Source organism: Chlorocebus sabaeus, chromosome 1 (genome assembly GCF_047675955.1).
Source record: "Chlorocebus sabaeus isolate Y175 chromosome 1, mChlSab1.0.hap1, whole genome shotgun sequence".
Classification (NCBI taxonomy): Eukaryota; Metazoa; Chordata; class Mammalia; order Primates; family Cercopithecidae; genus Chlorocebus; species Chlorocebus sabaeus.
In genome coordinates this window covers 34833729-34860539 of record NC_132904.1, presented here as the reverse complement: position 1 = coordinate 34860539, position 26811 = coordinate 34833729, and the positions used below count along the sequence as shown (strand labels likewise).

Sequence of the window (26811 nt, the reverse complement as noted above, 5' to 3'; positions counted from 1 at the left end):
TTGTCATCCCCACCGCTTCTCTTTCCTGGATTTTTTTTTTTTTTTCTCTGACTAATATTGGCTGCCACATCATTGGGCAAAGAGCATACAAGAAGTGGCCTGTAAGTATGCTATTTGTTTCTTTATGAAAAGCTAAACAGCCCGGTGCCGTGGCTCACACCTATAATCCCAGCATTTTGGGAGCCCGAGGCGGGTGGATTACCTGAAGTCGGGAGTTTGAGAGCTGCCTGACCAACAGTGAGAAACCCCATCTCTACTAAAAATACAAAATTAGCCAGGCGTGGTGGCACGTGCCTGTAGTCCCATCTACTAGGGAGGCTGAGGCAGGATAATCACTCGAACCTGGGAGGCAGAGGTTGCAGTGAGCCAAGATAGTGCCATTGCACTCCAGCCTGGGCAACAAGAGCAAAACTCCGCCTCAAAAAAAAAAAAAAAAAAAAAAAAAAAAAAAAAAAAAAAAAAAAAAAAGCTAAACAAACGTTCAAGAAGAAAACAGAAGGGAAATTTATGAAGTAACTTTTTACTACTACTCTCTTCTCTCATTACATAAAAATTTACACTTTTCATTATCTTCCCCTAGGAATCCCTGAAAATGGAACATTAAATGAAGCCACTCGCACCAAGCAATGAGTATGCATATTATCTAGTAAACAAGTGTTTAGAAAACATACTTATTCTAACTATTATTCAAACTTTATGGCGGGGTGCGGTGGCTCACGACTGTAATCCCAGCACTTTGGGAGACTGAGGCGGGTGGATCACGAGGTCAGGAGATTGGGACCATCCTGGCTAACACGGTGAAACCCCATCTCTACTAAAAACACACACACAAAAAACAGCCGGGCGTGGTGGCGGGCACCTGTAGTCCCAGCCACTCGGGAGGCTGAGGCAGGAGAATGGCGGGAACCCGGGAGGCGGAGCTTGCAGTGAGCCGGGATCGCGCCACTGCACTCCAGCCTGGGCGACAGGGCTAGGAGACTTGTCTCAAAAAAATAAAAATAAAAATAAATAAACAAACTTTATATACATCCAGAGAACACTAAGAGAATTCTGCTACATTGTATGTATAGAGAGATGGCTCTGTGAGAAATTTAACCGATGAAAGTATACACAAAAAAGGATTTCCTTTGGTTATTAAATAACCCTGACGCTACCCAAAGCACTGACTTTGCCACCAAATAGCTATTTGGAAATAAATAGGCAATTCTCAGGTATGAAATTTAAACATAACAAAAGAAGCATTCAAAAACTTTTATGGATAGGAACAAAGAATTTAGACTTTTGAGCCATGGGGAACAAGAAACAATCCCATATGTGTTGATACAACCATAGCAAAGGAGATAATTAAGCAACTATTACTACGTGACTATGGGTAATGATAAGAAGCTTTCTAAATAAATGGATCTATCTGTTCCACCAAAGATTTTCCAGAGCTCCTGAAAAATAAATAATTTGCTAATATATAATACTATCAAATGCATTTGGAAAAATAACTTTACACCATGGGGAGGAGAAAGAACATAATAATTCTCAAGTCATTTCCTCACAGGTACACTAGAAAAAATACCAGCCTTTTTGTCCTATAAGTACAACACATATATAGTGAACATGGCAAGAGAAGTACCAAGTATAACACAGCTATTATTAACATCAGCATTTAGCCAATATGAATGCTCTGGAATCACCTAAAAAATTGTTATAAGATTGATACTACAGTTAATAGATATCAAATGGCTTGTAGGGTGTGATACAGCATTGTTAGATGTTTCATAGGCAGTATACTAGAACCAGTCTACTGGTCGATGAAATTCCTGTGCTCCACCAATGAAAAAATAGATCCAAAGTTGGATACACACTTCCTAATAAAATTTGATGCAAGATGAGCTTTAAATTCACCAGAGAAAGCAATCTTACTGACCAAAATTCAGGGCCCAAAGAGGTAGTAGAGATGTATTAATGCAAAGATTTATATTTTTCAAATACTTGCTTTAAACAACTACTCAAAAGTACAAAGAATCACAAGCAAATATAACAAAATGATAGAATCATGCTTAATGTGAAATTATCATCTATATACAGCCAGTGGAGCGTAGAGTTTAGCAAATAACAATGATGTTCAGGCCCCAGGCTAGGGAAGAACACCAAAAGAAACAGTGAATCCTTTGTCTCTTGAAACTTATAATTTGTTCAGGAAGGAAAGAAATTTAAAAAGAAAAACCTAATAGAGAGAAATAATTTTAAAATATATTTTGTAAAATAATACCTTCACAAACACATATAATCTAGAGTCCATAAATGTCCCAGGATTGATCAGGCAGAAGAAAGTTTGAAAAGCAGGATAAATTAAAATATTTCACCTTCTTCCCATGCATACTTTCCCCATACAAGAATAGCTATCTTTAAAATATTTGTTCTGGGTTAGTTTCTTTATGAGAAGAAAAATGGTCACAAAAAGTTGTTGTGAGCTGAAGAAAAATGTCAACGAATATTTCACAGCTTCTCTTATCAAAAAAATGAAACCTAGTTCTCCGCTCCTTGAATCTGGAATTGGCTGTGTAATTTGTTTGACTAATGGAACATTAACAAACAGTATGTAGACAGGGGCTTGAAAAGTACTTGGAACATGTTTACCCTCTCTTGCTGCCTTTGGAACCCAGCTGCCCTGTGAAGCAGCCCAAGCTATGTTGTTGGATGCTGGAGATATGTGGTTTGGTCACTTCATCAATTTCCGGGCATGTGTTTGAGGCCACCTTGGGAAGAATAGCCAAGAGCAGACCTGCCAGCTGACTGTGGCTATATGCAGGAACTCTGGTTATATCAGAAGAAGAAACACCCAGCTAAACACAGCCTAAACTGACACTTGTTGGGCTCCATAGCATCAGCTGACTACTTAACCAATACAAATGCATTTCAACATTTAACAACTGGAACTGCTGTGCCACTGTAGTTAGCCCCAAACACAACTGATGAGGCTTCAAAAATACAAGCATTATTCATAACTTAACTTTCTCATTTAGCTAGTTAAAACGTTCTAATTTCTTTGTTTACTCATTCGTTGTAGAAACTGAGATTTGGCTCCTGGCTTTACTGCCTCTTCATTGAAATGGCTGACCCCTAAGGCCCCAAGATACTATGGGGTATCTCATGGTTTAAAAAACCAAGAATTCACAAAGGCAGTTGGCGAGCTGTTTACAAGATATCATACATTGATTAAAAATGTTAAAAGGGAAAAAGAAACTTGTTTATTTCTACAGTATCTCCCTAGCATAAGAGATGGCTCCGGGAATAATTGGAAACAACAGTTATAAAATTGGATCAGTTCCCCCAAACCAGCAATCCCAAAGATAAGCAGATAATAAGAAACATAGTAAAGAATTATAGGCTCAAAGCTCAGAAAAAGTAGAGTTTTAAAAAGATTCCAGAAATCTTTCAGGAACTCCGGAAAAGGGAGCTGAAAATATGCTTTTAATTGCCATTGGAAAGAAAAAAAATTATTTGCTCCTTCCACCCCAGCCTTTTTCATTAAAATGTTGAAGATAGTCAGACAGAGATTGTTCTTCAAGAACAGGAATTATTATTCTCAGGAATAACTTGTATTATTTCCAAAAACAATTACAATAAAAAATGTATATTTATTCTCTATAAAACTCAGTAGTCTATGCAGCTCAATTCTTTTACCAGGAGATAGTATGGTAAGTTTCATCTAAACAGTTCTAAGCTCTTCTAAGAGATCTTCCAATTTCAAGTAGGTAAGAAAGAAGTGTGCCCAGGGTTTCCCAATTATTACCTGTGCCTCAGTATTGAATCATCAAGTCAGCAAAAAGTTCAATATTCAATTTAGGACACATAAAGAAAACAAATTGAAGAAGGAAGAGGAGAACGAAGAGGAGAAACAACTGAAGATAAAAACAGTGTCCAGTTGTTAAGTATCCCTTCATGAAATTACTAGGAAACCATTCACAAGCCATACAGAGATTAAGTAATTCAGGACATTATGTTGTCTCAAGGACAAATCAAGCCACTGAGTGATGGTAGAATTAAAAGAGATTAGAGAGCTGAAGGCAAGACCTTTAGCTAAGACAGGGAGAGACAGAGACACATAATTAACCTGATCACCATGAGCCAAATGAAAAAGGTGCACGAGTTTGCTTGCAGTAAAAGAGCAGAAAACAAATAGGAACACGTTGTCATCAGCTGCTCAAGCAACACTTATCATCGAAAACAATTTGCTATATGAACAGGCAAAGCTGAGGTCAACATATAGGTATTACATTATTGATAATACTTACATAATTAATGCTTGTTCAACTACTGAGAACAGCAAATGAATAATTTTCAAAAGTTACTTCACGCCCCACTAGATTTATTATTAATATATTATATTGTAAAAGAATGCAATATCATTTAAACTTAAAATCTCTTTATTTAAAACAACTTTCTCTGGGAAGATAACCTAGAGAATAGTAAAAAAATATATATATTATTTTATGAAAACATTCATCATAGTTTGATTTAAATAATATAACAGTATAATGTTTAAAAGTAAAGCAATCTAGAAAATATACTAAAATGACCAAGAAATGTATGTACATCAATTGAATAAAATATGATGTAGACACAAAATCACAGCAAAAAGATGAAATAAAAATTAAAAAGCTACGTAACAACAGTTTTGTTAACTACATAGCAATTAAGAGGAATAGTTTTGCTAACTACATAGCAATTATAAAGAGGTAGAATAAAGATGCACAGGGAAAAAGGAGTTAGAGATAATTAGGATAACAAAACATCTCCTTTTCCTCTTTTCTCTATTTTATATATTGAAAACATAATATAGTAATATTATAGTAAAAAAAATTAACTTCTTGGGCCTTAATTGCAAGAGTTGAAATTCTTTTTAATTATGATCCCATACCATCATGGCTACTACATGTGATCATTATATTACTATATATTATATTTTATTCCTATCATGAGATAAACATACTTCAATAGTGCTTTTCTAAAAATCTGAAAGCAATCGCACAGTATCCACAAAAGCAATGTAGCAAACGATGTACCTACCAGAGAAAGGCAGTGATACTATGCTTGGAGAAAAACACAATTCAAACCTAAATTATTAATACAGTAATCTCCCCCTTAACCTCAGTTTCACTTTTGGTGGCTTCTTTCAGTTACTGTGGTCATCTCTGGTCCAAAAATAGGTGAGTACCATTCAATAAGATATTGTGAGAGACAGAGATCGCATTCACATAACTTTTATTACACTATACTAATTGTTCTATTTTATTATTAGCTATCATTATTAATCTCTTACTGTGTTTAATTTATCATAGGTTGTATGTATAGGACAAAAACATACTATATAGAAGTTCACTACTATCTGCAGTGTCAGGCATCCACTGGGGGTCCTGGAATGTATCATCCTCAGATACAAGGGAACGTTGTATCTGAACACTATATGTTACAATTATAAGGAGGTAGGATAAAGATGAATAGCGAAAAAGGAGCTGGAGAGAATTCAGATAACAAAACACTTTGTCCCTATTTTACATACTAAAAACATAATATAGGAATGTTATAGTAAAAAATTATTTAATATAACTTCTTAAGTCTTAATTACAAGAGTTGTTACTCTTTTTCATTATAATCCCATGCTATCATGGCTACATGTGATCACTATATTAGTACATATTATGTTACTTTATATCATGAGATAAACATATTTCAATTAGCACTTTTTAAAAAATGTAAAAACAATTGCACAGCATCCACAAAAGCCATGAGTAAATAATTTGGTCAGCTTCATCAATATAAAGGCACGATTGAAATATTCCAAGAGCATCTTACAAATTGCTGGAATGCATAGACCACACCCCATCCCCTTGAGTCTCCAATGTCCTTAAGTAGCCGAAGCCTGGCTAAGGATGAAGCTTATCTTCCGTTAGCATGAATACAATTGAAGACTCTGTTTTTTTGGCTGTATATGAGGCTCTTTTAAAATACTTCACGGAGATAACAAGCATTCATTAAGCACTTTATCCACCAAAGAATGAATGTCTTGAATTGTACAAACAACATATGTGGCCAAGACTACAAAAACAGACAACTGCTTCTTCCAAACACTCCATTGCTACCTGATCTCCATTTCGAAAACAGAATAGGAAAAAAAAAATTACAACTGTCTACACCTTTCTTCTCTGAGAAACTGACAAATGGCAGAAATATGGCAAAAGCTTTAAGCACAATTATGTTCATAAAACTAGTAGCCATGGATGATGGGAAACTTCTATGACCATGTCTGCCCATCAGCTAACTTTTAGCTAGTTGCATTTACCTCCTAGGCATCCCTGAAAATTAACAAATTATTAAAATGTGCTGATATTAGCAGGCTAATGATAAAAATTATAAGATAATAGGTTTGTGGTACAGCTTCTGGCATAAATACATAAAAGGCAAATTTGCTTTATTCATGATTAATCCAGTTTTGAACTTCTTGCACTTGTTATCTGTTAGTTAGAATACCAAGAATTACCTATAATTAGACTTGCTTGGATGAATAGCAAAAATTAAAATAAAAATATTATTTTATTTAACAGCAAAACCTCTATACTGATGTACTTCATCCCCAATTTTTTATTTGACCGTACACTACTAATTAACAGTTGGTAACTAGCACGGTTTAAAAGACAGAGCTATGGCATCATTCAACTTGCTAAGAACCTAGACTTTTTTATGAAATTGAATCATTTAAGATGTCTATACTTTCCATTATATACCCTGGGGTTGTCTCTAATACTGTCCTTGAATACTTGCCATGGAACCATGTTTCTGGTAAAAGTTTTACATAAAATGCTTTTAATACTATTCTATAGAGAGCAACAGGTTTACTTCTCCACAGTAGTCAGGTTTTGATAAATAGTATGACCAGGTTGTAATAAATAGTGAAATAATGTGCTTGAAATTTTTAAAAGACAAAAAAAAAAAAGATTACTGAGAAATTGCACTAAATAGCCAGTGAAAAGAGGAATTTTGTCTTATGTGTTAATATCTCAGGGGTCAATCTGTACAAATTATTAGTTCCTCCTATTTTTAATGTAAATGTTAATACTTACCTAATCTAAAATCAAGGTTAAAGATATTTAACTTTTATTATTCTAATAGGAACATAAAAAGGTATTTTCTTCTGAAAACATAACTGATATTCTAGGGATATAGACTTTAAAACTGTCAAATTATTTTCACAACATTCACACATAGCCTGTTAGGCTATTTAGGATGCTAAAAAACAAAAAACAGGCCTTTAATAGGGTAATATTACATAATATAAATGTATTTTAAATATCAGAAATGTAATCTATACAATGAAATATCACATTTCAAAATTACATTTCTAGTTAGGTGTAAAAAATTATAATGTTTATTATATATTGACAAATTATAGTTGTATATATTTATGGAATATAAAATAGTGTTAAGATTTTTGAATACAATGTGCAATGATTAAATCAAGCTAATTAACCTGTCCATTACCTAAAATGTTTAACATTTTTGTGATAAGAGCATTTGAAATTTATTCTCTTAACATTACTGAAATGTACAGTACTCAAATATTAGCTATATTCACCATGTTGTGGAATTAATCTCAAAAAAAAGTCAAACTCATTCCTCCTATCTGAGCCTTTGTACCCTTTGACTGACATATTTCAAATGTATTTGACATCCATTGAAGAACTTCTGAATGAATCACACAGAACATTTTAATATCCATTAGAAAATCTAAATAAGTATATGGCCTTTGGTCTTTTTCAGAAAATGTAAATAAATATACGGCCTTCCATTTTCACTTTCCAGTGTGTAAAAAAATTGTAAGTCATTTCCTTCTTCATATAGTAATAATGAGCAACGCAGTTATTTGTCTAAAAATCTTCAAGTATTAACTGTGTGTCAGCTAATTTTGGTTAACATACATTTTCAAGTTTGCAAATAGATTTCATGAAAAATTGTGAAGGAAAAAAATGCCTTCATTTTAAGATAGAAAAATCATGGTTTCATTTGCATTTTTAATATACAGAATGTCATAGTTCTAAAGCACAAGAAATAGTTGCAGTTTGCCAAAGTAAAACTAAATATCCCATACGATAATGGTTTTACAATTAAAGGTATTTCCTTGACAGAGTAGATAGCAATTGAAAAATGCCCAAAGTTAAAGACAATCCAGGATCTGTTTGCTTCTAATGGCTTTAATGAAGCAGAATTGAATCAATGGTTTCACAATGCCAGACATTCATCTTGGCTTTTTCTTTTTTTTTTTTCTTTTCTTCACTGACTCCACCAATTGTTTTGGCTTCCAACAGAAGCAGATTCAATTAAAGATCATGGTTGTTTGGCTTGAATGAAGACTAAAAGCCAGGGACTCTAATATAAGTCCTGAAACACTCAGAAAACAAACAAGGTGTTTTTTAAAATACATTTCATAGAAGTTCAAGTTGTTCTTAAGAAATTAAAGTTAGTTGGGGACAGCTAAAAATGTTATTACAACTGTATTTCAAATGGTAAAGCCTTAACTTTAACTTATTGTATCAGACATTATCTTAAAAGCAAATGGAAACCTGAGCAAACACCTTTGAAATCGATCAGTGCAGATAGAAGGCACCTGGGAAAAATCCCTAAAGTTGGCCTCAATTGTCCTAACTTAGCCATGTAGTTAACGCAATTCCATTTGGTTTGCCTAGGTAGTAGGAATATCCACAAAAACAACAAACCTTTCCACATGCATCCAAGAAATAAACTCAGGTTTTTAGTCAAGCCAGAATTTGTAAAGGAATCATCAATGTCACTCAAACCTTTCCCAAATAGAAAGATACAGATGGTTATTATTTAAAAATATATATATATGTATTTGTGTGGAAAGAAGAACCATGGTCATAGCAAATTACTTTGAAATTAAAAAAAAAAGATTGCTTATTGCTTTACAAATGTTTAATATTTCAGTTAAATCTGCTTCTTTCTTTGAGTTATAGTTTAATCACATGTTAGTGAATAGAAGAAATACATTACAGGAATGAAAAGGAGTAAATACGGTTCATATAATCACCTCTGCTATTTGAAAACACTGAGTATTGTTCTTGCTCATGCAAGAATCATAAAAAATTGGCAAGTTGGATTCAGGCCCATTTACTCTGCAGTTTATACAGAAGCTATTACAGAAAATGAAGCACATAACAGAAACAAGATAGAACTTATAAAAAGGAAGTATTATTAAAGCATGATGCCTGGCAATTCACTCCCCAAGGAGAAAGCAGACCTAGCCACACATACAGATTCTAAAGGGGGAAAAAGGAATCATCATAATAAACAAGAATCCTGCTATCTAGAAAAAGGAATATATATCTCAAAAAAATCCTTACATGAACTGTAATTCTCTGAAATTTTAGTACATCTAGAGATTGGGTACATGACACAGCCTAGCCAGCTAGTACAAGCTTAACAAACATCTGTTGAAAGAATAATTAGAAAAGGAAAAGGCGTCTACGCATCTTTTTTATTCTAATTTTAGCCCTGGGTAAGGAACCAACTAACAGCACCTGAATTAAATTTGTCGCTTTCACAATACCATCCAGTTTTATAAATCTGCAAATCGTCATAATAAAGTATTTATTGTCTTTGAATGTCAATCCATCCCATCAGGGCTGAAGTCAGCCACAAAGGAACCAACCTAAAAATAGACTGTGGCGAGTGAGAGGACTGTCGCTTGCCTGCCTCTGTCAGCTCCTCTTGCCAGCAGTGAATGGAAAACTCAGGTGGTGCCTCATTGTGTATAGACATTTCCCCTTAAGCAAATAAACCTTAACAGCCAAAGCATAGCTTCGATAGCCTAAGGAATAATGGAAGAGGCATTTTAAAGTTGCTAAATCAAACCATTTTGCCTAGAAATGGAAATGAGAATGCTGTATCAAACATGTTTGTAAAGCAGACAATAGTCAAAACTGTTTGCCTGTAATTTTCTTGATTCAATTCCTAATAACAACAGTTGCATCAGAGCAGATTTTTGCTATTATACTCCCAGGTTGTTCCACATTGGGGTTGTTTCTACACAGTAATAAAGCATCTGGGTGAAAAATGGAAAAAACACAACTAATCATCCAGCTGTTTCTAAAATCCCAGCTGTTCAGTAATAGGCAGAAAATAGCTAACATAACAACAGAACATAACAGACCCACATTGCAGGTGGTTGTAGAAGCTTTCTGGATATGCACTGGCATGACCTGATTTATAAAATGGGAAGATGTCTACCCGAATCACACATAAAAATCTCTCCCTGAGAAATCTGCAAACAGGGACTGCAAAAGCCTTCCTGATCTGGGCTTTTGTTGATGCAAAGGTGAATGGGATGAGATAAGCTGGAGGGAAAGTGGAAAACCAAACATTTTACATGTCTAGATCTGCAGTTAAAAAACAACAAAAACAAAAACAAACAAACAAACAAACAAAAACTTACATGGGGGAAGAGATTGGAAGGAGATCTCTGGATACTTTATTTTGAACAAGTTTATATTTGGTCTGAAGTTCTATTAGACTCTCCTACCTTGAATTTCGTTCTGAATCTGACAGGGTTGCAGCACAATTTTGACAGTTGAGAGACTTTTTGAATCTCTCTTGCAAAGCTTATAAAACAACTACAATTTTTCTTAACCGAAATAAGGAAAAAAATGTTTCCAACATGTAATTTGCAGTTTGTTTTAGCAATGACGGAAGAATTTATCCCCTTGCTAGACTAGACTGATCTCTAATAGTGATACTATAGACATACAAAAAGGAAATGGTAATTCCTGAACAGAGCTTCTCCCATCCAAAGATTCTGCTTAGTCCCTTGAGTGAGTAAAAATAGTCTCGTGTCACAAGATGATTCACACCTTAAAATACTGTATGCTGCTTCATCCTTATCTATCGAATCTAACCCTTTCTTTCTCCACTGTTTCTCACACTGCCTTGAAACCTGTGAACTATGTGGATTCTAGTAGTGAAATGACACCTCTTTTCTGTGTGGATGAGAAGCAGCAGCAGCAGCAGCAGCAGCAGCAGCAGCAGCTAAATCAGCAAGGAGCATATGATGGCAGAGTTCTAATTAGGTTGCACAAATTTTATGATTTTTCCATTCCTCTAAGAATTGCGCACCAGCAATAACCAACATAAACACAACATTCAGCTCTGTGTTAGTGACATTCATTCTCAGGGCTTCTACTGGTTGCTTACTTCTATCTTAGCTTGAATGTACTGCCATGCTGACATTCTATATTAGAGTAAGGGGGAGAATTCTCTCCCTTTGAAACGTAAATGTCTAAGTGGTAATCTCCTAAAGACGTGAGTCCCTTATTCCAAAGGGAAAGGTGAATCTTATCCTTAATGAGACATATAGTTTTAATTCCCAGCAGCAGTTTTATGGTTTCATATGTCAGTGCCCTCGAAGACGAAGAACAAAGGGAACATTTGGACATATACACATATATACCTACTCTAAGAGATTAATTCACTTTCCTGGATTCTTTGGTTTAACAAAAATTAATAGTTAGCATGACAAAATGAAGCAGTTTTTAGACTGACCTAGCTATTTGCACCATCAAATTAGTGACTTCATTTAGGCATAACTCCTTGTACCTTGCTTACCTCCCTGCTCCTGTCCCTATCTCCCAACTGGCACTGATCCTGTTTATATCTTGTCACTACTCTACGAAAAAAAAAAAAAAAAGGAATTTGCTAAATTCTCATTGGCTAGATAAGATCTGGAGGACATGGGTCAAGAGCTCTAATAACACTTCTAGGAACTCAAAAGGAAATCCTATTCCTAATATTCATGCTTTGTCATTTAGATTCTAATATAGTATAGTACATAGCCATTTCTCTGTGTTGTAATTCACATATAATGAGATCAGCTTCTAAACTGATCAACAGCAAATGTTGCAAAGAAAGACTATCAGACAATCTTGTCATCCTCTAATCAATCTGTATCCAAGTCTTTCACTTAATTTGCTAGAAGATAATGATTATATAAAATCCACCAATTTAATCATGAATGTGAAAAAGACACACACACACAAAAGAAATAAAGGAGGTACCATTTTCCTCTCAAGAGGAATTCTGAAATGTGACAGGGTTGCAGCAAAATTTTTAAAAGTTGAGAGACTTTTTGAGTCTCTCTTGCAAAGCTTATAAAACTCAGATTTCTCAAGAAATCTGAAAAAGTGAATCATTATTCTTTGGATACATCTCTCTCCAAATAACTATTGCAATCTCCAAATCTCAAATTAAATTCTTAAAATTTTTGGAAATATTCCTAAAGCTAATAAGATAGTGCAATACTTATAATTTTGAATTGCTTTTTATCAAGTCATTTTAGTATTAGGTAAATAATCCTAAAATTAATATCTTTCCCCAACAGTCATGCCATAATGACACCAACTAGGAATGGCAAGTAAATAAATAAAAATTCTAATGCATTCCCTAGAGATTCCATCACTTCTTGATAGATTTCAGTCCAGTGGGAGCTTCATTAATTATTTCCTTCTCTGCCTGATAGCAAATGAAAGCCTCATTTGGATCATGATCCCTACCAATTGACAGGAGGAAAAATGGCTCACTCAGATGCTATCAACAACATTAGTGTTCTTTAGGGAAATCATCATTCTATTCAGGTACAAGTGCATTAAGTTTATAAATAGAAAAACATACATCCTCCATGTTAACTAATGTGGCTGCTATCATAGAGAGAGTTCAGGTAATATCACCTTAATCTCCAAGAGATATGCTATTTTCCAACTATTGAATGGTTGTTTGTGTGCCCTCAGAGCCTAAGAAAGATATTGGAACATTCACCAAAAGCAACAATAACCTGAAACTTTTAATGGGGCAATTGAATCTGAGAGAATTAAGTAATTCACATCAAACAAAAGCTACCACAAAAAATACAGAAAGATAATGGCTTCTAGTAATTCTATTTCTAACGAACACACAGTAGTTCTACAGGTCATATAGTCTAGTTTCCATGCTATATGCATCCTTTATATAATGAGAATAATAAAATCAACATTTTGCAATGTTCCATACAGCATAAAAATTAACCCTGTCTTCTGGGAATGAAACTCTATATACCCTTATGGAATGTCTCAGAGCTTAGGACTAGTATTATTGTGGTTATAGGGCACAAAAATCCAACCTAAAGGGTAAAGAAAGGTTTTTTAATCCTCCAGCCTCACCATTTCTCCAAAACACATGCATTTTCCTACTAATGAGAATTATACACTTTTACTTCACTTTGAGAAGTCTCTTTCAATACCTCATTCATTTTGCTTATAGTTGTTGGCAGAATGTAAAATACATAATATATGTTAACATATGAATATATTACACATTCATATAATTATTTTGAAACAAATACAATTCTTAGACTTAGCACTGACACAGCTTTTGTTGATATCCACAGGGACTATTTATTTAACTGCTTTGACTGATTTAAGAGGTAACTGGCCCCTCAACAGCCAATAGCTTAAGTAGCTGTGAATAAAAATGCCTTCAGGCTCTTTGACTTTGAAATGGCCCTTGATGTACAGAATCATGAGAAACAATCCAAGTACATTTCCACATAATATTAATGAATACTAATTACTGGGGAAAACACCAGCATATCTTCCATATTTATTAGTCATTCCTAATAGTTACTATTAAAACCACTGCTAAGGTAAGTTGGCATTTCTATCATTTTCACAGAAAATGTTAACCTATATATTCATGGGGCAGGTTATTTCTGTTTTATGTCCTCCATCACAACAGTCACCTCTTGGCTATCTCTGCTAATGGTGAAGAGGTAGGACCAATGTTACCCCAAAATCCTGCATAATTAGTTCTAGTGCATGTAACAGTTTGAACAACAGATTTGGCTTCCCACTTAGGTTTTGCTTGGCTTTCTAGTTCTAGTGTTTTTGTTGTTTCTTTGTACCGGATTGTTTTATCTTTTTATAATTTTACCTTTTCTGGACTGATTGTTTAACACAAGACAACAGGCTTCTGAACCTGAGTAAAGCCAGCCTCAGGTGAGAAACCAACTACGGATAACCTACAAACCAGATTGCTTGCAGGTAGGAAGCAAGAATGGACTATTTGTGGATCAACTACCAAAAATCATTTAGTTCCTGGCACCCTGGATGCAAAAATCTCCTTCCAAGACACCAATGACAACAAATGGACCAAAAAGCTGAACCTTAGGTCAGCGACACTACCTCCAGTGAATCAGGGAATATGCTTTTCAAGATGACAGCACGACTTCATATTCAGCACATTATTTGCCTTATCCATTTATTCCTGTCCCACAGCCCTGAAAGGGGGATGCTTGAATCTCACTTAGAGCCACTGTTCATTAAATATGTGCCATGTTTTTAAGCAACCAACTTATTCCCTGGGATTAATTTATTTATCCATAAATAAGGTGACCATATTTTCTAAACCTCAAATGGGGCCATATGGTCTGACATGTATTAGCATACTTTTATGAAGAAGACACTGTGAGAAATTGGGACTGCTATGGAAACAAAACCAAGCCAGAAATAAAACTCATATCATAGTCCTAATCTTAATTTACTTTTCAGAAGTACATATTCCCATTTATTACAAAAAATAGCTCTTCCTCCTTCAATATTGAACACAATCACTCCAACAACCTTCTTCTCAAATAGGAATACTGATTTCCATACTAGAAAGTAGCATGCTGTCTTCTAACCTGCAACGGCTACATTGGTCTGGAAGATCCTGTGCCTTCAAGTTTCTTTACAGGCAGGAAAACCAAAAGGTACCTTTTATCCACATCAAATGTCCCTTGAAAAATTCAGAATGACTTTTGGGTCGAGGAGATTTCCTGGAACAGGCCCTTTTGTCGCTGAATGATACCCCGTAATCATTTTAAACTGTATCAATAAAAACACATACACACACATAAAGAAGGATGTTACACTGTTCCCTGCACATGAGCACATCACCACAGGTTCATTTTAAAAATGTGAAGTGAATCTAGGTGTAGTTCTCACTTTCCCTAGCAATAGCTGCAATGTTAGTACTAAAGGCTCATCCAAACCATGAATATTAACCACAATGAAGAGCACAATTTCTGATTTGTTGGAACGTAGGGGGGCTACTGTTTGTGATTCCAATGTAATTAAAAATAATTTTCCATTGGTTAATATTGACTTTTTTAAAATGGGAAAATATGTATCCTAGTTCAGAGTATTTTCTTTACATATTTCTTTTCATATATTGGGTTCTATTTCAACACATGCTTAATGAAAAAATTTTCAGGAAGCTTCAGTGATCCTGTTTAAAACAAACTTGACAAAGCATGCAGTAGCACTTGTGAAACACTACATGTGTTTAAGCATAAAATGAGTTCCCTCGCACAGGTCAAAATACTGTTTACAGACAAGACTGCATGATAACAAAGCAAGACATCAAAATGTTTACTTACCAACTTTCACCATATGAATTCAACTGAGGACTGAAGAGTTATTTTTCATTAAATGAATCCCTTCCCTTTAGAAGTTGTTAGAATAACAGCTTCAAAATACATCCTATTCATTCAGCTTAGTCCACATTCGAAAAAACTCAAACACCTGTTCTGCGGTTAACCTAACAGTGAGATTTTTATTTTTATTTATTTATTTTTGCTCCTGTTACTTACTAAAAAATCCAAGCTGATATGACTTGAATGGTACTTAGAAAATATCAAGCTAGTCTGACATTTCTTTTACTCCACAGTAGAATTGCAGTACTAAAATGAAACAAGTAATAATGTAGCCCAATACCCCGGTGTTAGCTACACACACACACACACACACACACACACACACTCCAGAGGATCAAGGAGATGAAACGATTTGCCCACGATTAACAAGCCAGCTCTCTTGACTCCCTAGACCAGCTGTCATTCCTCTAGCACCCACTGGCTCCCTTTCACAGAAATTCAAAAGGACTATTTATTCCTCCTTTCTTCCCCATAACTGTTATGCATAACAGTTTCCTTTCCAAGCATTTGCAAGAGAGAACAATGCATCCACCCTTGAAAAGACTCTGATTAGGATGACCCTCAAAGAGTGTGCTTTTGGTAACATCTATTATCATCTGAAAAGCAATAAAAGGATCCTAGATCCCAAGAATTAGGATCTCTAAAGAAGGTCACTTCCCTTTTATCTTACAACAAAATGTGTATAGTGGCCTCTAAGATACAGTTTCCTAAATTAGTTACAAATACATCCTGAAAGCATATTCATCAGTATACATTTTTTACAAATGGTTCTAAAGCACTTTGACTAGTTTCAACTATGAAAAATGTTATGAATTCACAACTGCACTAGATGTCCTCACTTCATGAATTATCTTATAAGAGAAGTGTTCCATATAGAAGTACCCCCATACAAGTCTTGAGGGCTTAAAAGCTTCCTTCTCAGTGTGGGATCAAGATCCAGATACCCTAAAATAAATGCATCTTGCAGGGCGAAAGAAACCATGGGTTTAGTAAGATGACCTAATAATATTTGGTTTAAAAGCTCATGTCTGTCACTTCTTGACCTTCTCATCCAGGAAAAAAAAAAAAAAAAAAAAAAAGCCATGTGCAATAAAGGTAAGCCCCAAATGACTACATTTCCTGGATTCTCAGAATTATCAATATAATATCTTTTGTCAATCAAATTTAATATAACTTTCAGATTTAAAAGGAGGTATTATAGAAACAATGAAATACAGTACATTTCCCTTCCAAACATAACCAAATCATTGTCATTGCTATTACAGAAAGTTCAATAAACATCCCTTATATACTGAACAGCCCTTAAATTATTTTGAGATATAATCTGACCTAGTTGGCTATATTGTAAGATACATGGTCTGTTGTTCACAGAGTCAACTTTCTATGCTATAGCATGCCTGAATCTATCAGCAATAGACTATCTTGTGTCTGCATATCAACTTCTTGTAAGGACTGCAGAGTTAAAGCAATTACCCATAATTTTTACAATATCCTAATGAAGTAGATGTATGCTTCTGGGTTCTAAATCCCTTTTTCTCCCAGAGGAAGATTAAACAATTTAGAAATAACATCAGGCATTTGTATGGAACTCAACATTTCAGATGTTTTGCATGTTCTCATTTGTTTGGCATAACTCTGTAATGTAACATGCTTCATTTGCCCTCTTTTTTACCAATCATGAAATTTGACTACAGAGATGTTAAGTGATTTTTCCAAATGAATTATAACCAGTCCAAATAGCCTTACCCCTAGTCTGACACTTGTTACATTTTTGCCCCAAATCCAAAATGTATTAAAACACTATCTTTTAAATCTTATTGTAAGATGGTATTTTGTTTTATCATTCTCTATTGTCTTCTATTGATCTTTGTTCTTCACAGTCAATCAAAAAGGTGTTCTAGAAGAGTGTTTCTCTACAAGTGGTGGGGAAAGTGTGGAGGGGGGATGCAGTTTTACTTTTAACCCTAATGTTGAATTTACTTTGAATTTCAAATACCATTAAAGGAGAGGTAGGATTTATGTAATTATGAAATGATGGCCTGGATTTTAAAAAGCTTGAGAAAGGCTATTTTAGGTCTGTTTGTTTGTTTGCTTGTCTTTAGCTCACAGTTACCAGAGTTCACTATGTGCCAAAATAGTGTATGCAGTGTTGCTTGTTTTGTTTTTCCCCCTCCCCCACCAACCAGAGCCCAAGACAATCATTTTATAAAGAATAGAAGTTAAATAAACATTATGGAAAAAGGCCTCTTATGCATTCCGAGTTTTCTAACCTATACCTCGTGATGATTTAATAGTGCAAGGTTGATCACTAGTTGTTATCTCACATTCCAGAATGCTTTGTCATGAGTTAAATGCAGTTATATGTGTCATAAACTCCTTTAATAAAGATGATGATGGTGATGTTGAAACGAAATGTTTGACACAATTCTTCCTTATATCCGTTTTAGCAAATATAACGTAAAAATCTGAGGTTAATCCCCAAATTCTGTTCTTATATAACTGCACAAAAAAATAAACTTAATAAATCTAGCGTTTATGTTTCACATTTAATAGAAAATTTTTAAGCCATAATCACTGTAGCTGCTTGGCATCTTATTTCTTCAAGAATTCTTTCAGTGCATGCATTAACTTTGGTTAAATTATTCTGGAGTTAAAAGGCAGAAGAATATATAAAATAGTATGATTTCAGAAGCATCATTGTAACAGACCAATTTCAAAAGATTCAGTTGCTAAATTTTACTTCATAATTCCTTTGTCAATCAGTTATTTAGGTTTTAAAAGAGAAGAGAATCATGTGATGTTATCTGCATGGTCATTAGTCTCACACAATGAAAAGAAAACAATAAAATAAGACTAAAGAAATCATTCTTCCAATGATTGTCATTGAACTGTTACATTAGTAAACATTCACAGTATGAAGTCTCTCTCAATCTCCAGCATATAAAGTAGTGCAAAGAAGAAAAAAAAAATCCAGTCCTGTTACCTGCAAACAAAACTTATTACATATTCTCCAATTTCACTTATTCTATGTTACACATTTGCTGTTAAATCTTCCCAAAATTAATAACAAAATATAATCAATTTCTAAAGGCCCTTGAAGCCTTTTTAAAAGTTAATTTCCAGTTAAAAATAAACTTTAATTAAATCCAAGATAAAATTGTGACCTATATTCTATTAAATAATTTACTCTCGTTTTTCTCTACACAGTATTTCTTACAATTTTTAAAAAAACAACTACTGAATCCAAAGACATACGATATGCTGTTAAAGCACTGATAAATGACTGCTCAGATTCATTAGTTCTTACATAGTAAATACTTCAAAATGCCAACTTTTCCCATGACTGCACAATTACTAACATTGAGAATTTACTTCACACACACACACATACGCACACACACGCACACACTCTCTCTCTCTCCATCTTTACTGTCAACATCTTTTCCAGTTAATGTGCAAAATTCTTGCATTCTAATAAAAATATAAAGATAGATTTGCTCCTATTTAAGCCTCCCTCTTCTTGAAGATGTATCATTTATTTGATATGTAATACAAGTTTAGTAACAATTATGCCATGTATAACCATTAAATAGTGTACTACTGTATGCATTGGATCATTTGCATATTTCATTTTCATAACTGCACTCTCTATGCATAAATATATTTGGAGATGCTGAGAGGGGGGCAGTGGCAGGTGGAGAAAGAGATTCACACATCAGTCTCCACAGCCTTTGCATTAGAACAGTTGTTTTTATCTGTCTCACTGTCATCCCCCTTTCCCTGACACTTCTCCTCCTTTGCACACAGAGATTCCTTAACTCCTTCTTCCATCTCTAGATACTCTGACTTGTCCCCCAGGGAAGAAGAAGTAGAGCTCCGAAATTTCTTGAGCAAATTAGAGGGGAGGTATGGGCAACTGACTGCATTCTGCGTTAGCTGTGTCTGTTCCTCATTTTCAGTCTCTCTGTGGTAGAAATAGTTAAAGTTAGAGACAATCACTGGCACTGGCAAAGCAATGGTTAATACACCCGCAATGGCACACAGGGACCCGACAATCTTGCCCCCCACAGTGATGGGCTTCATGTCCCCATAGCCCACAGTTGTCATGGTCACCACAGCCCACCAAAATGCATCTGGGATGCTTTGGAAATGGGTAGTAGGTTCATCCGCCTCTGCAAAATACACAGCGCTGGAAAAGAGGATGACCCCAATGAAGAGGAAGAAGATCAGAAGGCCCAGTTCCCGCATGCTGGCTCTGAGGGTGTGGCCCAGGATCTGCAGGCCTTTGGAGTGCCTGGAGAGTTTGAAGATCCGGAATACTCGGACCAGACGAATGATTCTGAGGATGGCAAAGGACATGGCCTGCTGCTGCTGACCATTGCCACCCCCCTGTTGCTGGGCCAGGTCAGTGCCCAGTGTGATGAAGTAAGGCAAAATGGAGACAATGTCAATGATGTTCATGATGTTTTTGAAGAAGAGTGCTTGGCTGGGACAAGCAAAGCAGCGAACCACAAACTCAAAGGAAAACCATACAATACAGACTGTTTCCACGATGAAGAAGGGGTCATTGAATATTGTGTGCCCTGAGTTCTCTGGGTGGGGTGCTGAAGTGTCATTCAACAACCCACCGTGCCCACCAGCACTCAGTGCCATGACGAGATCCCGGTCGTCCCTAAACTCAGGCAAGGTTTCCAGGCAAAAGATGACAATGGAGATTAAGATGACCAGGACAGACACAATGGCTATGCCCCTTGCAGGACTGGAGCTCTCTGGATATTCAAAGAGGAGCCAAATCTGCTTTTTAAATTCATTCTCAGGGAGGGCCCTGTCCTCCTCCTCTCTCACAAAGCCCTCGTCCTCCCGAAACTTCAACAGGGCCTCCTCCCCCAACTGATAGAACTTCACCTCCTCAGTGAAGATATCAAAGGGGACATTGACTGGCCTCTTCAGGCGGCCTCCTGATTGGTAATAATATAAGATGGCATCAAAGCTGGGGCGGTTCCTGTCAAAAAAATACTCATTGCGCAAAGGGTCAAAGTACTGAGTCCTCTTTTCAGGGTCTCCCAACAAAGTCTCTGGAAACTGGGCCAGAGTTTTCATCTGGGTCTCAAAGCGTAGGCCTGACACATTTATCACCACACGTTCACAACAGTCACTGTAGCGGACTGAACTGTAGCCACCACCGCCCTCATCCTGAGGCAGCAGGTCCGTGTAGGAACACTCATCCCCATGGTCATCTTCACTATAGTAAAATCTTCCCTCCTCTTCTTCCTCCTCCTCTTCCTCCTCATCTTCCTCCTCCTCACTTAGCTCCCTCAGGATCTTCTCCTCAGAACCACTGGGCATCAGGTCAGAGCAATGAGGGAAGCTGCTCTGCCGGTGGTGGGCTTTCTTCTTCTCAAGCCGCTGTCGCCTCCTCCTCCGGCTACCCCGGCTGCTCTGAGGGTCATGGGAGGTGCAGGCGCCACGTGACTGGTGGTGGTGGTGGGACCCCCCACCAGAACCCCCGCTACCTTCAACAGCAGCTGTGGCTGCTGCAACAGCAGCTGCTGCAGCTGCCCTGGAGTGAGCAAGCCTCTCCCGCTCCCGGGCCCTGGCCTGGGCAGCATAACCATAAGGCATGTGACTGTTGCACCCTGAGCTCTCCGCACTCACCATTGCAACCTCCATGGTGGTGGTTTTCGGAAATGGCTGGTTCCAGTTGTAGAAGAAGAAGAAAGAAAAATAGGGCAGCTTCTTTTCTCACCAAATTAAGGTAAGTTTGGAACCCTTAAGCAGATTGCTTGGAAGACTAAGGATATTTTCAGTCCAACTTTGCATTTTCTGTTTTTAAATCAGCACGCCCCATGCTCCCTCTTCTCAGGGATTCAACATTGCTCTCCAGAGCTTGGCTGGTCGAGATAAATAGCCTAGCACTCTCAAGACTAAGAAGTCCGAAAATGCTGGAGTGTCTCAGACACCTATGTTTTGGGGGTAGATGTTGAGATGTGGAAATATGTCTGGGATGTGGTTAGTGATGATGCTGCAAGATTCAAAGGCAGCAAGTGTCTGACAGCCAGAAGTTGTGCCTAGAAAATGAAATACATTTTTCTGCCATGGAAATTGGCCAATGCTCAGTCCATTAAATTTAAATAAAATGCAAATAAGCCTTTACTGTTAGCACTTGCCTTCTAGTGATGGCTCGAACCATGTTAAGATGTGGTTTGAAGTATGTCCAGCCATTTCTACTCAGTCTATCAGGATGATTCTCCAGGCTCTCCTTTTAAGTTCATCAAAGGCTTCCTGGACCCAGGTACAATGCCAAACCATAGATAGAGGCAAAGACCCTGGGAGGTAGAGAAGGTGCTAGATGAGGTGTCAGCAGAAGCAAAACCAGCTCTGAGGTCTCCATAGAAATCAAGGAAATGCAGAGCATTCTTCAGCCAAAATCATGCAGAAGAAGCACTTCACCTGAAAAAGGATTGGAAACAAGCATAGGAGAAAAGTAAAAAGGAAACAAATCATAAAGAGCAAAGTGAGCATTTCTCTTCACATACACATCCTTCTCTTTCTTCAAGAAAGTCACATAACACACCAAACACCCATACATTTTCAAGAGTATGGGGCACACTATTCTCACTCACTAAACATCATTCTTTCCTTCTTCTTCAGATATTATTTCAGCTCAGTTTATTTTTATGGTAACTGAATTATTTTTCCTCTCTCCACTCATGGCTCACATGGCTCTTGCTTCTATCTTCCCCTTCACCAATGCCAGGTCTTAATTCTCACTGTCACTCTCTTCATTCCACAAAAATAATGCTGTGACTTTACAGCTGCTTCCATCATTCATCTATTTCAAGGCAATTTTTAAAATTTCCACTCATAAAGTGTTTCTGAATTAAGTGCCCTTCCACTCCTCTCTATCTTGACTCAGGATTGGGGAAGTCGGAAAAAAGAAAACAACAACAACAACAGTATTCTTATTCTTTATGCAGGCAGCACCACTTGAATGCACTTCAGTCACCTCATCTATAAAGTACAAATAATAACACAACCTCCCCCATCTCATGTTTGTAAGGACTAAATGAGATAATGGATGTTGATAGAATATCACAGTGCCTTTTACCTAATGAATGACAATAAACACTAGCAGTTATGAATAACGTGACAGCAACCTACGTTTTTATTGTCTGTCTACACAGCCCCAAGTGTTTGTGTCCTTAGGCCACTAACTAAAGTAGGGGAAGATGGGACATGAGGACATACAGTACATCCTGAGACTCACCAGTGGCCGTTGTTAAGTTGGCACTGCCTGACTCCCTACCGCATGTCCCCATTGTTTTTCTGTTCCCCTGAATCCTGAACACTCTCTACCACCCACAGGCTAGGAACTAATGCCAGTTTCCACATCTCTAATAACCATCTTCTCTCCTTGGCGGTCGCTCCATGTTCACCTCAATGGTTCCTCCTCCACTCTGCTCAAGGTGCTATCTCCTTATTTTTTAAAATGTCAGTTTGTGTGGACTTCATTCTTAGCCTATCATACTTACCCCCACTTCAATAAAATCCACATCCCTAACATCCCCCGTCCTCTCTCTCTCTCTCTGCCCACTTTTATTTACAATCTCCCACTTCCGAATTGCATGTCCCTTGCAGTTCCAATCTGCTCCCTCTGTCACCTGTTATTCCTGGCCCTTCTTCTTCCTTAGTTTGCTCTCCCAAGATCCAGGTAATTCATCTCCTCAGCCAGGTCCTATAAAAGCCCCCATCGAAATCTCCTGTCTCCTCTTGATTTTTCCATGTACTCTGTTCAACAGGACTTCCAAGAATGCAGGGAGTAACCCAGAGAACTGGAGAGAATGATGATAGTCAGAATTCAGGGCATCTACCAGCTTCTATTACTGGAAGCACTTGGAAAGCATAAGAGAAATGGCTTTCTGAAGCCATTAACAGGATTCAGCTCTTGACCACCTGCTGCTCCTTGCTGATCCTGTCAGCCTAGCAGCCTAAACACACTAAATTTTATGAAGTGACAAGCATGGAAGTGGCAAACAGAGGTCTTCCCAATCATACACCCCTTCCCAATCATACACATTTTCCTAGGGCAAGGAGGGCATTTGATTGCAACACAAACTCCAGAAAGTACACCACTGAGGGCCTCTCACATGCCATCTCCCTTCTTTGCCTGACTCCTAACATCATCTCATACTCTGAAATGTTTACCCCCAAGGAGTTACTAAATCCCTACTTACAAAACCATCCTGGGGTGACATTCACCGTGGAGTGTCAGGCCAACATCCTTTCAAGACTGGTACAGACCAAATAGCCTGTGAGTTTGCTCAGTTTCTTCCCCAACTCCCCCAAAACAATTATAATTTCAATGAAGCCCCAGTATAACCCAAGTTCCTGTATAGTTGAGTACTACACACACCTGCCCTCCCACCCAACTGACTCCCAGAAGGTCATAAATTAGAGAGTCTTCTAATTCACCATCAGCTCTTCAGGAGTTCTAGAACTGCCCTCTTTCTGCTCTACACCAAATAATTTCATATTTATTTATTTATTTGGGATTATTTGTCTTCGTTTATCTAACTCCCTCCTCCACCCTACAAGTAACAGATTGCCTTCCTTTTAATCATCTACTAGTTATTTCACTATCCCTGATCTAGAAAAGGAGAGAGAAAGAAAAAGAAGAGAAAAGAAAAATCATTCCTCCCAGCAAATCAGACTGGTTTAAAATCTCTCTTCTTTCTCAGGGTACTCTTGTTAAGATAATCTATTCAAGCCAATTTCCAGGAGCCTTTATGATATAGATCTTTGCAGAGGAATTTGTCTTCTTCTTTAACACCATTAAACTAATAGGATTTTGCAGACTACCTATTCCCCAATCCCGGCGCCCCCAAACAACAGCCAAGCATCCCGCCCCTCCTCCTCTCACCCCTCCAACATCAAGGCTATTCGTCTCTCAGTGCTAATTCCTGCAACTGTGTCAGTGTCAGGGTGGTACCCGAACCTTAGAGAGATAGAGAGAGAGAGAGAGAGAGAGAGAGAAGAGAAATTGAGAGAGGGAATCAGAGAAGCCAATACCGTGAGAAATACACACTTCAACGCACGCCATTTATGCAGCCCCTATGTATGTTGCTCAAATGCTCGGAAAATGCACGCAAATCCAAACGTTGGGAGAGGCAGCAATTCAGACTCGTTCGCCGGCTGTTCCCAAAAGAAGGGAACCGGTGCGGCTGGGAGGAGGTGAAACGATGCTAAATCTTAACCCCCCTCTCGTTGGGAAACGACATCTTTAATCGCGCCGTCGCCTCCAGACCTCGGTTCCCGCTCCAGCACGTTAAGCAGGGCGCACTCACCGCATCCCCGGGGTTGGGAAAATAACAACTGTTGGCCCCCTGGAGCGCCGCGCAGCATCCGCACCTCCCTTCTCCCACCTCCTGGTTTATTTTTAACCACCTTCCATTCATGCCCTTCTGTCACATTCCCGATATTATTTATCCCTCAAATGTCCACTGTTTCTTAACAGCCAAAAGAAGAAGCTGGAGGAAAGATTTAAAAAAAAAAAAAAAAAAAAAAAGGTATCATACTTACCGTTCCCCGGCGGGGCGAAAAATAAAAATAAAGAAAATCCACCGGCTGGCTTGTTTTTCCCCCTCAAGCTGCAACAGCTGGAGGAGGGGAAGAATGATCTTGAGTGAGGGGGGTGGTAAAAGGAATCACTCGGGTTTGGCAGGTAGAGGCTCCAAATATCCACGGAACAAGTTCTGTTGCCTGGCCCAGGGGGTGCACAGGGTTCTCACGGCTGGAGTCTGGGGTGGGGGTCGGGGATACCCCAGAGAAGACCCCAAGACTCCTGGTTCCTCTGGAGTTCAGCACAGGAGGAATTGCCTGGGAAAGGAAGTCAAGGTTCCTCCGAAAAGAAACAAAATCCTAGACAGCAGCGATCACTTGTTAAGCCCGAATTCCTCCTCCAACATCCATCCCTCTCTGGCTCTCGCTGGCTGCGGGAGCAGCACACGCCTCCCCTGGCCGCGAACGCGCGCCGGGCGGGGGCGGGGCCAGGGCCGAGCCGAGGGTGTGGCGTTCGCGACGGTCGCCAGGGGCGCCTCCCGGCGCGGCGGGGCGGGCGCAGTCACGACGCCGCGACTCCCCGCACCCCGGCTGGGCCCCCCGACTCCCAGGATCTGGGATCAATTCCAGGAGTCTTTGGCTCTGGTCCCCAGAGGCGAGGAGCAAATCCTGGAGAAGTGTCCCCGTTGGGGCCGGAATAGGGGTTTCGACGGCAGCGCGGGAGTCCCCAGAGGACTTGGGAGCGGGGAGCTCCAATGGGAGGTGCAGTCCCGAAAATGGGGTCCTTTGGGACATCTCCTCTCCCTAACTTGCTTTCTCTATATCTCCCCTCTAGCCCCGTCTTCTTTTCCCCACCCCACCCCCTCCCAAAGCGGGTTTGTTGGATTGGGAGGCGGGTGCATCTCCGGCGAGGCCGCTGGCGGGGAGCCCTCCTGTGCCTGCCAGCGCGTGCAGATCCCTCAGTCTCCGCCTCCCTTGTACACAGTAGTTGAGCGGCTTCAGCGCCGGGGTTGGGCCTCCGGGGCGCGGAGGAGACCGACTTTCAACCTGTGTTCAACCCCGGGCAGGGGAATGTTACAGAAATTGGAATCAGGCCCAAGCTAGGGGCTGCGCACGGGAGGCAGCAGTCCTAGGGGAGGAGGGTTGGAGAGATGAGTAAGTCGCGGGGTGGGCCAGGGGCTGGGGGCTTTGGAAGGCGGGGGAAGAGCACGCAGCCAACCTGTTGCTGCAAAAAGAAATACGCCTCTGGTACCGACTCCCTGAGGGCTCTTTGGATCCTTCGGGATAGAAATCAAGGGAGATCGCAGCAAAATACAAGTGTTTTGGTTTTCTTTCTTTCTTTCTTTTAATTAAAGCTTGTGCGCACAAGGGAGCTAACACCAAGAAAAAAAAAAAAAGTGGGCTGTTCCTCGAAGTCAGGGTGTGGGTTTCCTTTACGGGCCTCTGCCGTAAGGAGAAATAAGGGGAACTATAGGCAGGGCATGTAGAGGTGGAGTTTTTCTGGTGCATGCATAGTGGTTTAACATGCTTCTTCATAGGACGTATGTATCATTAGCATCTTAAATCTCCACGTCTGGGCGTGATTGTTTGCATTAAATTAAGGAAAAGGTCACTGTGAGTTGAAAGTTAAACCTAGCTGCGCATGCCAGGGCCTGGGGCAAGTCCCTCGTCCCCTAAAGCCGAAACTT

The 26811-nt window shown here is 38.4% G+C and overlaps 1 protein-coding gene across 2 annotated transcripts; it reads right to left on the bottom strand.

Moving 5' to 3' along the window:
- Window positions 1–25595, bottom strand: KCNA4 (potassium voltage-gated channel subfamily A member 4). Of its 2 annotated transcripts, none has more exons than XM_008003556.3 (2): window positions 25145–25595; window positions 1–22015 (listed from the first exon to the last, which is right to left on the bottom strand). In XM_008003556.3, the coding sequence occupies exon 2, from the start codon at window positions 21233–21235 to the stop codon at window positions 19274–19276; it is 1962 nt and encodes a 653-aa protein (XP_008001747.1). In that variant the 5' UTR covers window positions 21236–22015; window positions 25145–25595; the 3' UTR covers window positions 1–19273. The 2 variants fall into 2 exon arrangements, with proteins under 2 accessions (XP_008001747.1, XP_037855476.1); XM_037999548.2 differs by lacking the exon at window positions 25145–25595 and adding an exon at window positions 23227–24427.
- Window positions 25596–26811: the final 1216 nt, after the last annotated feature.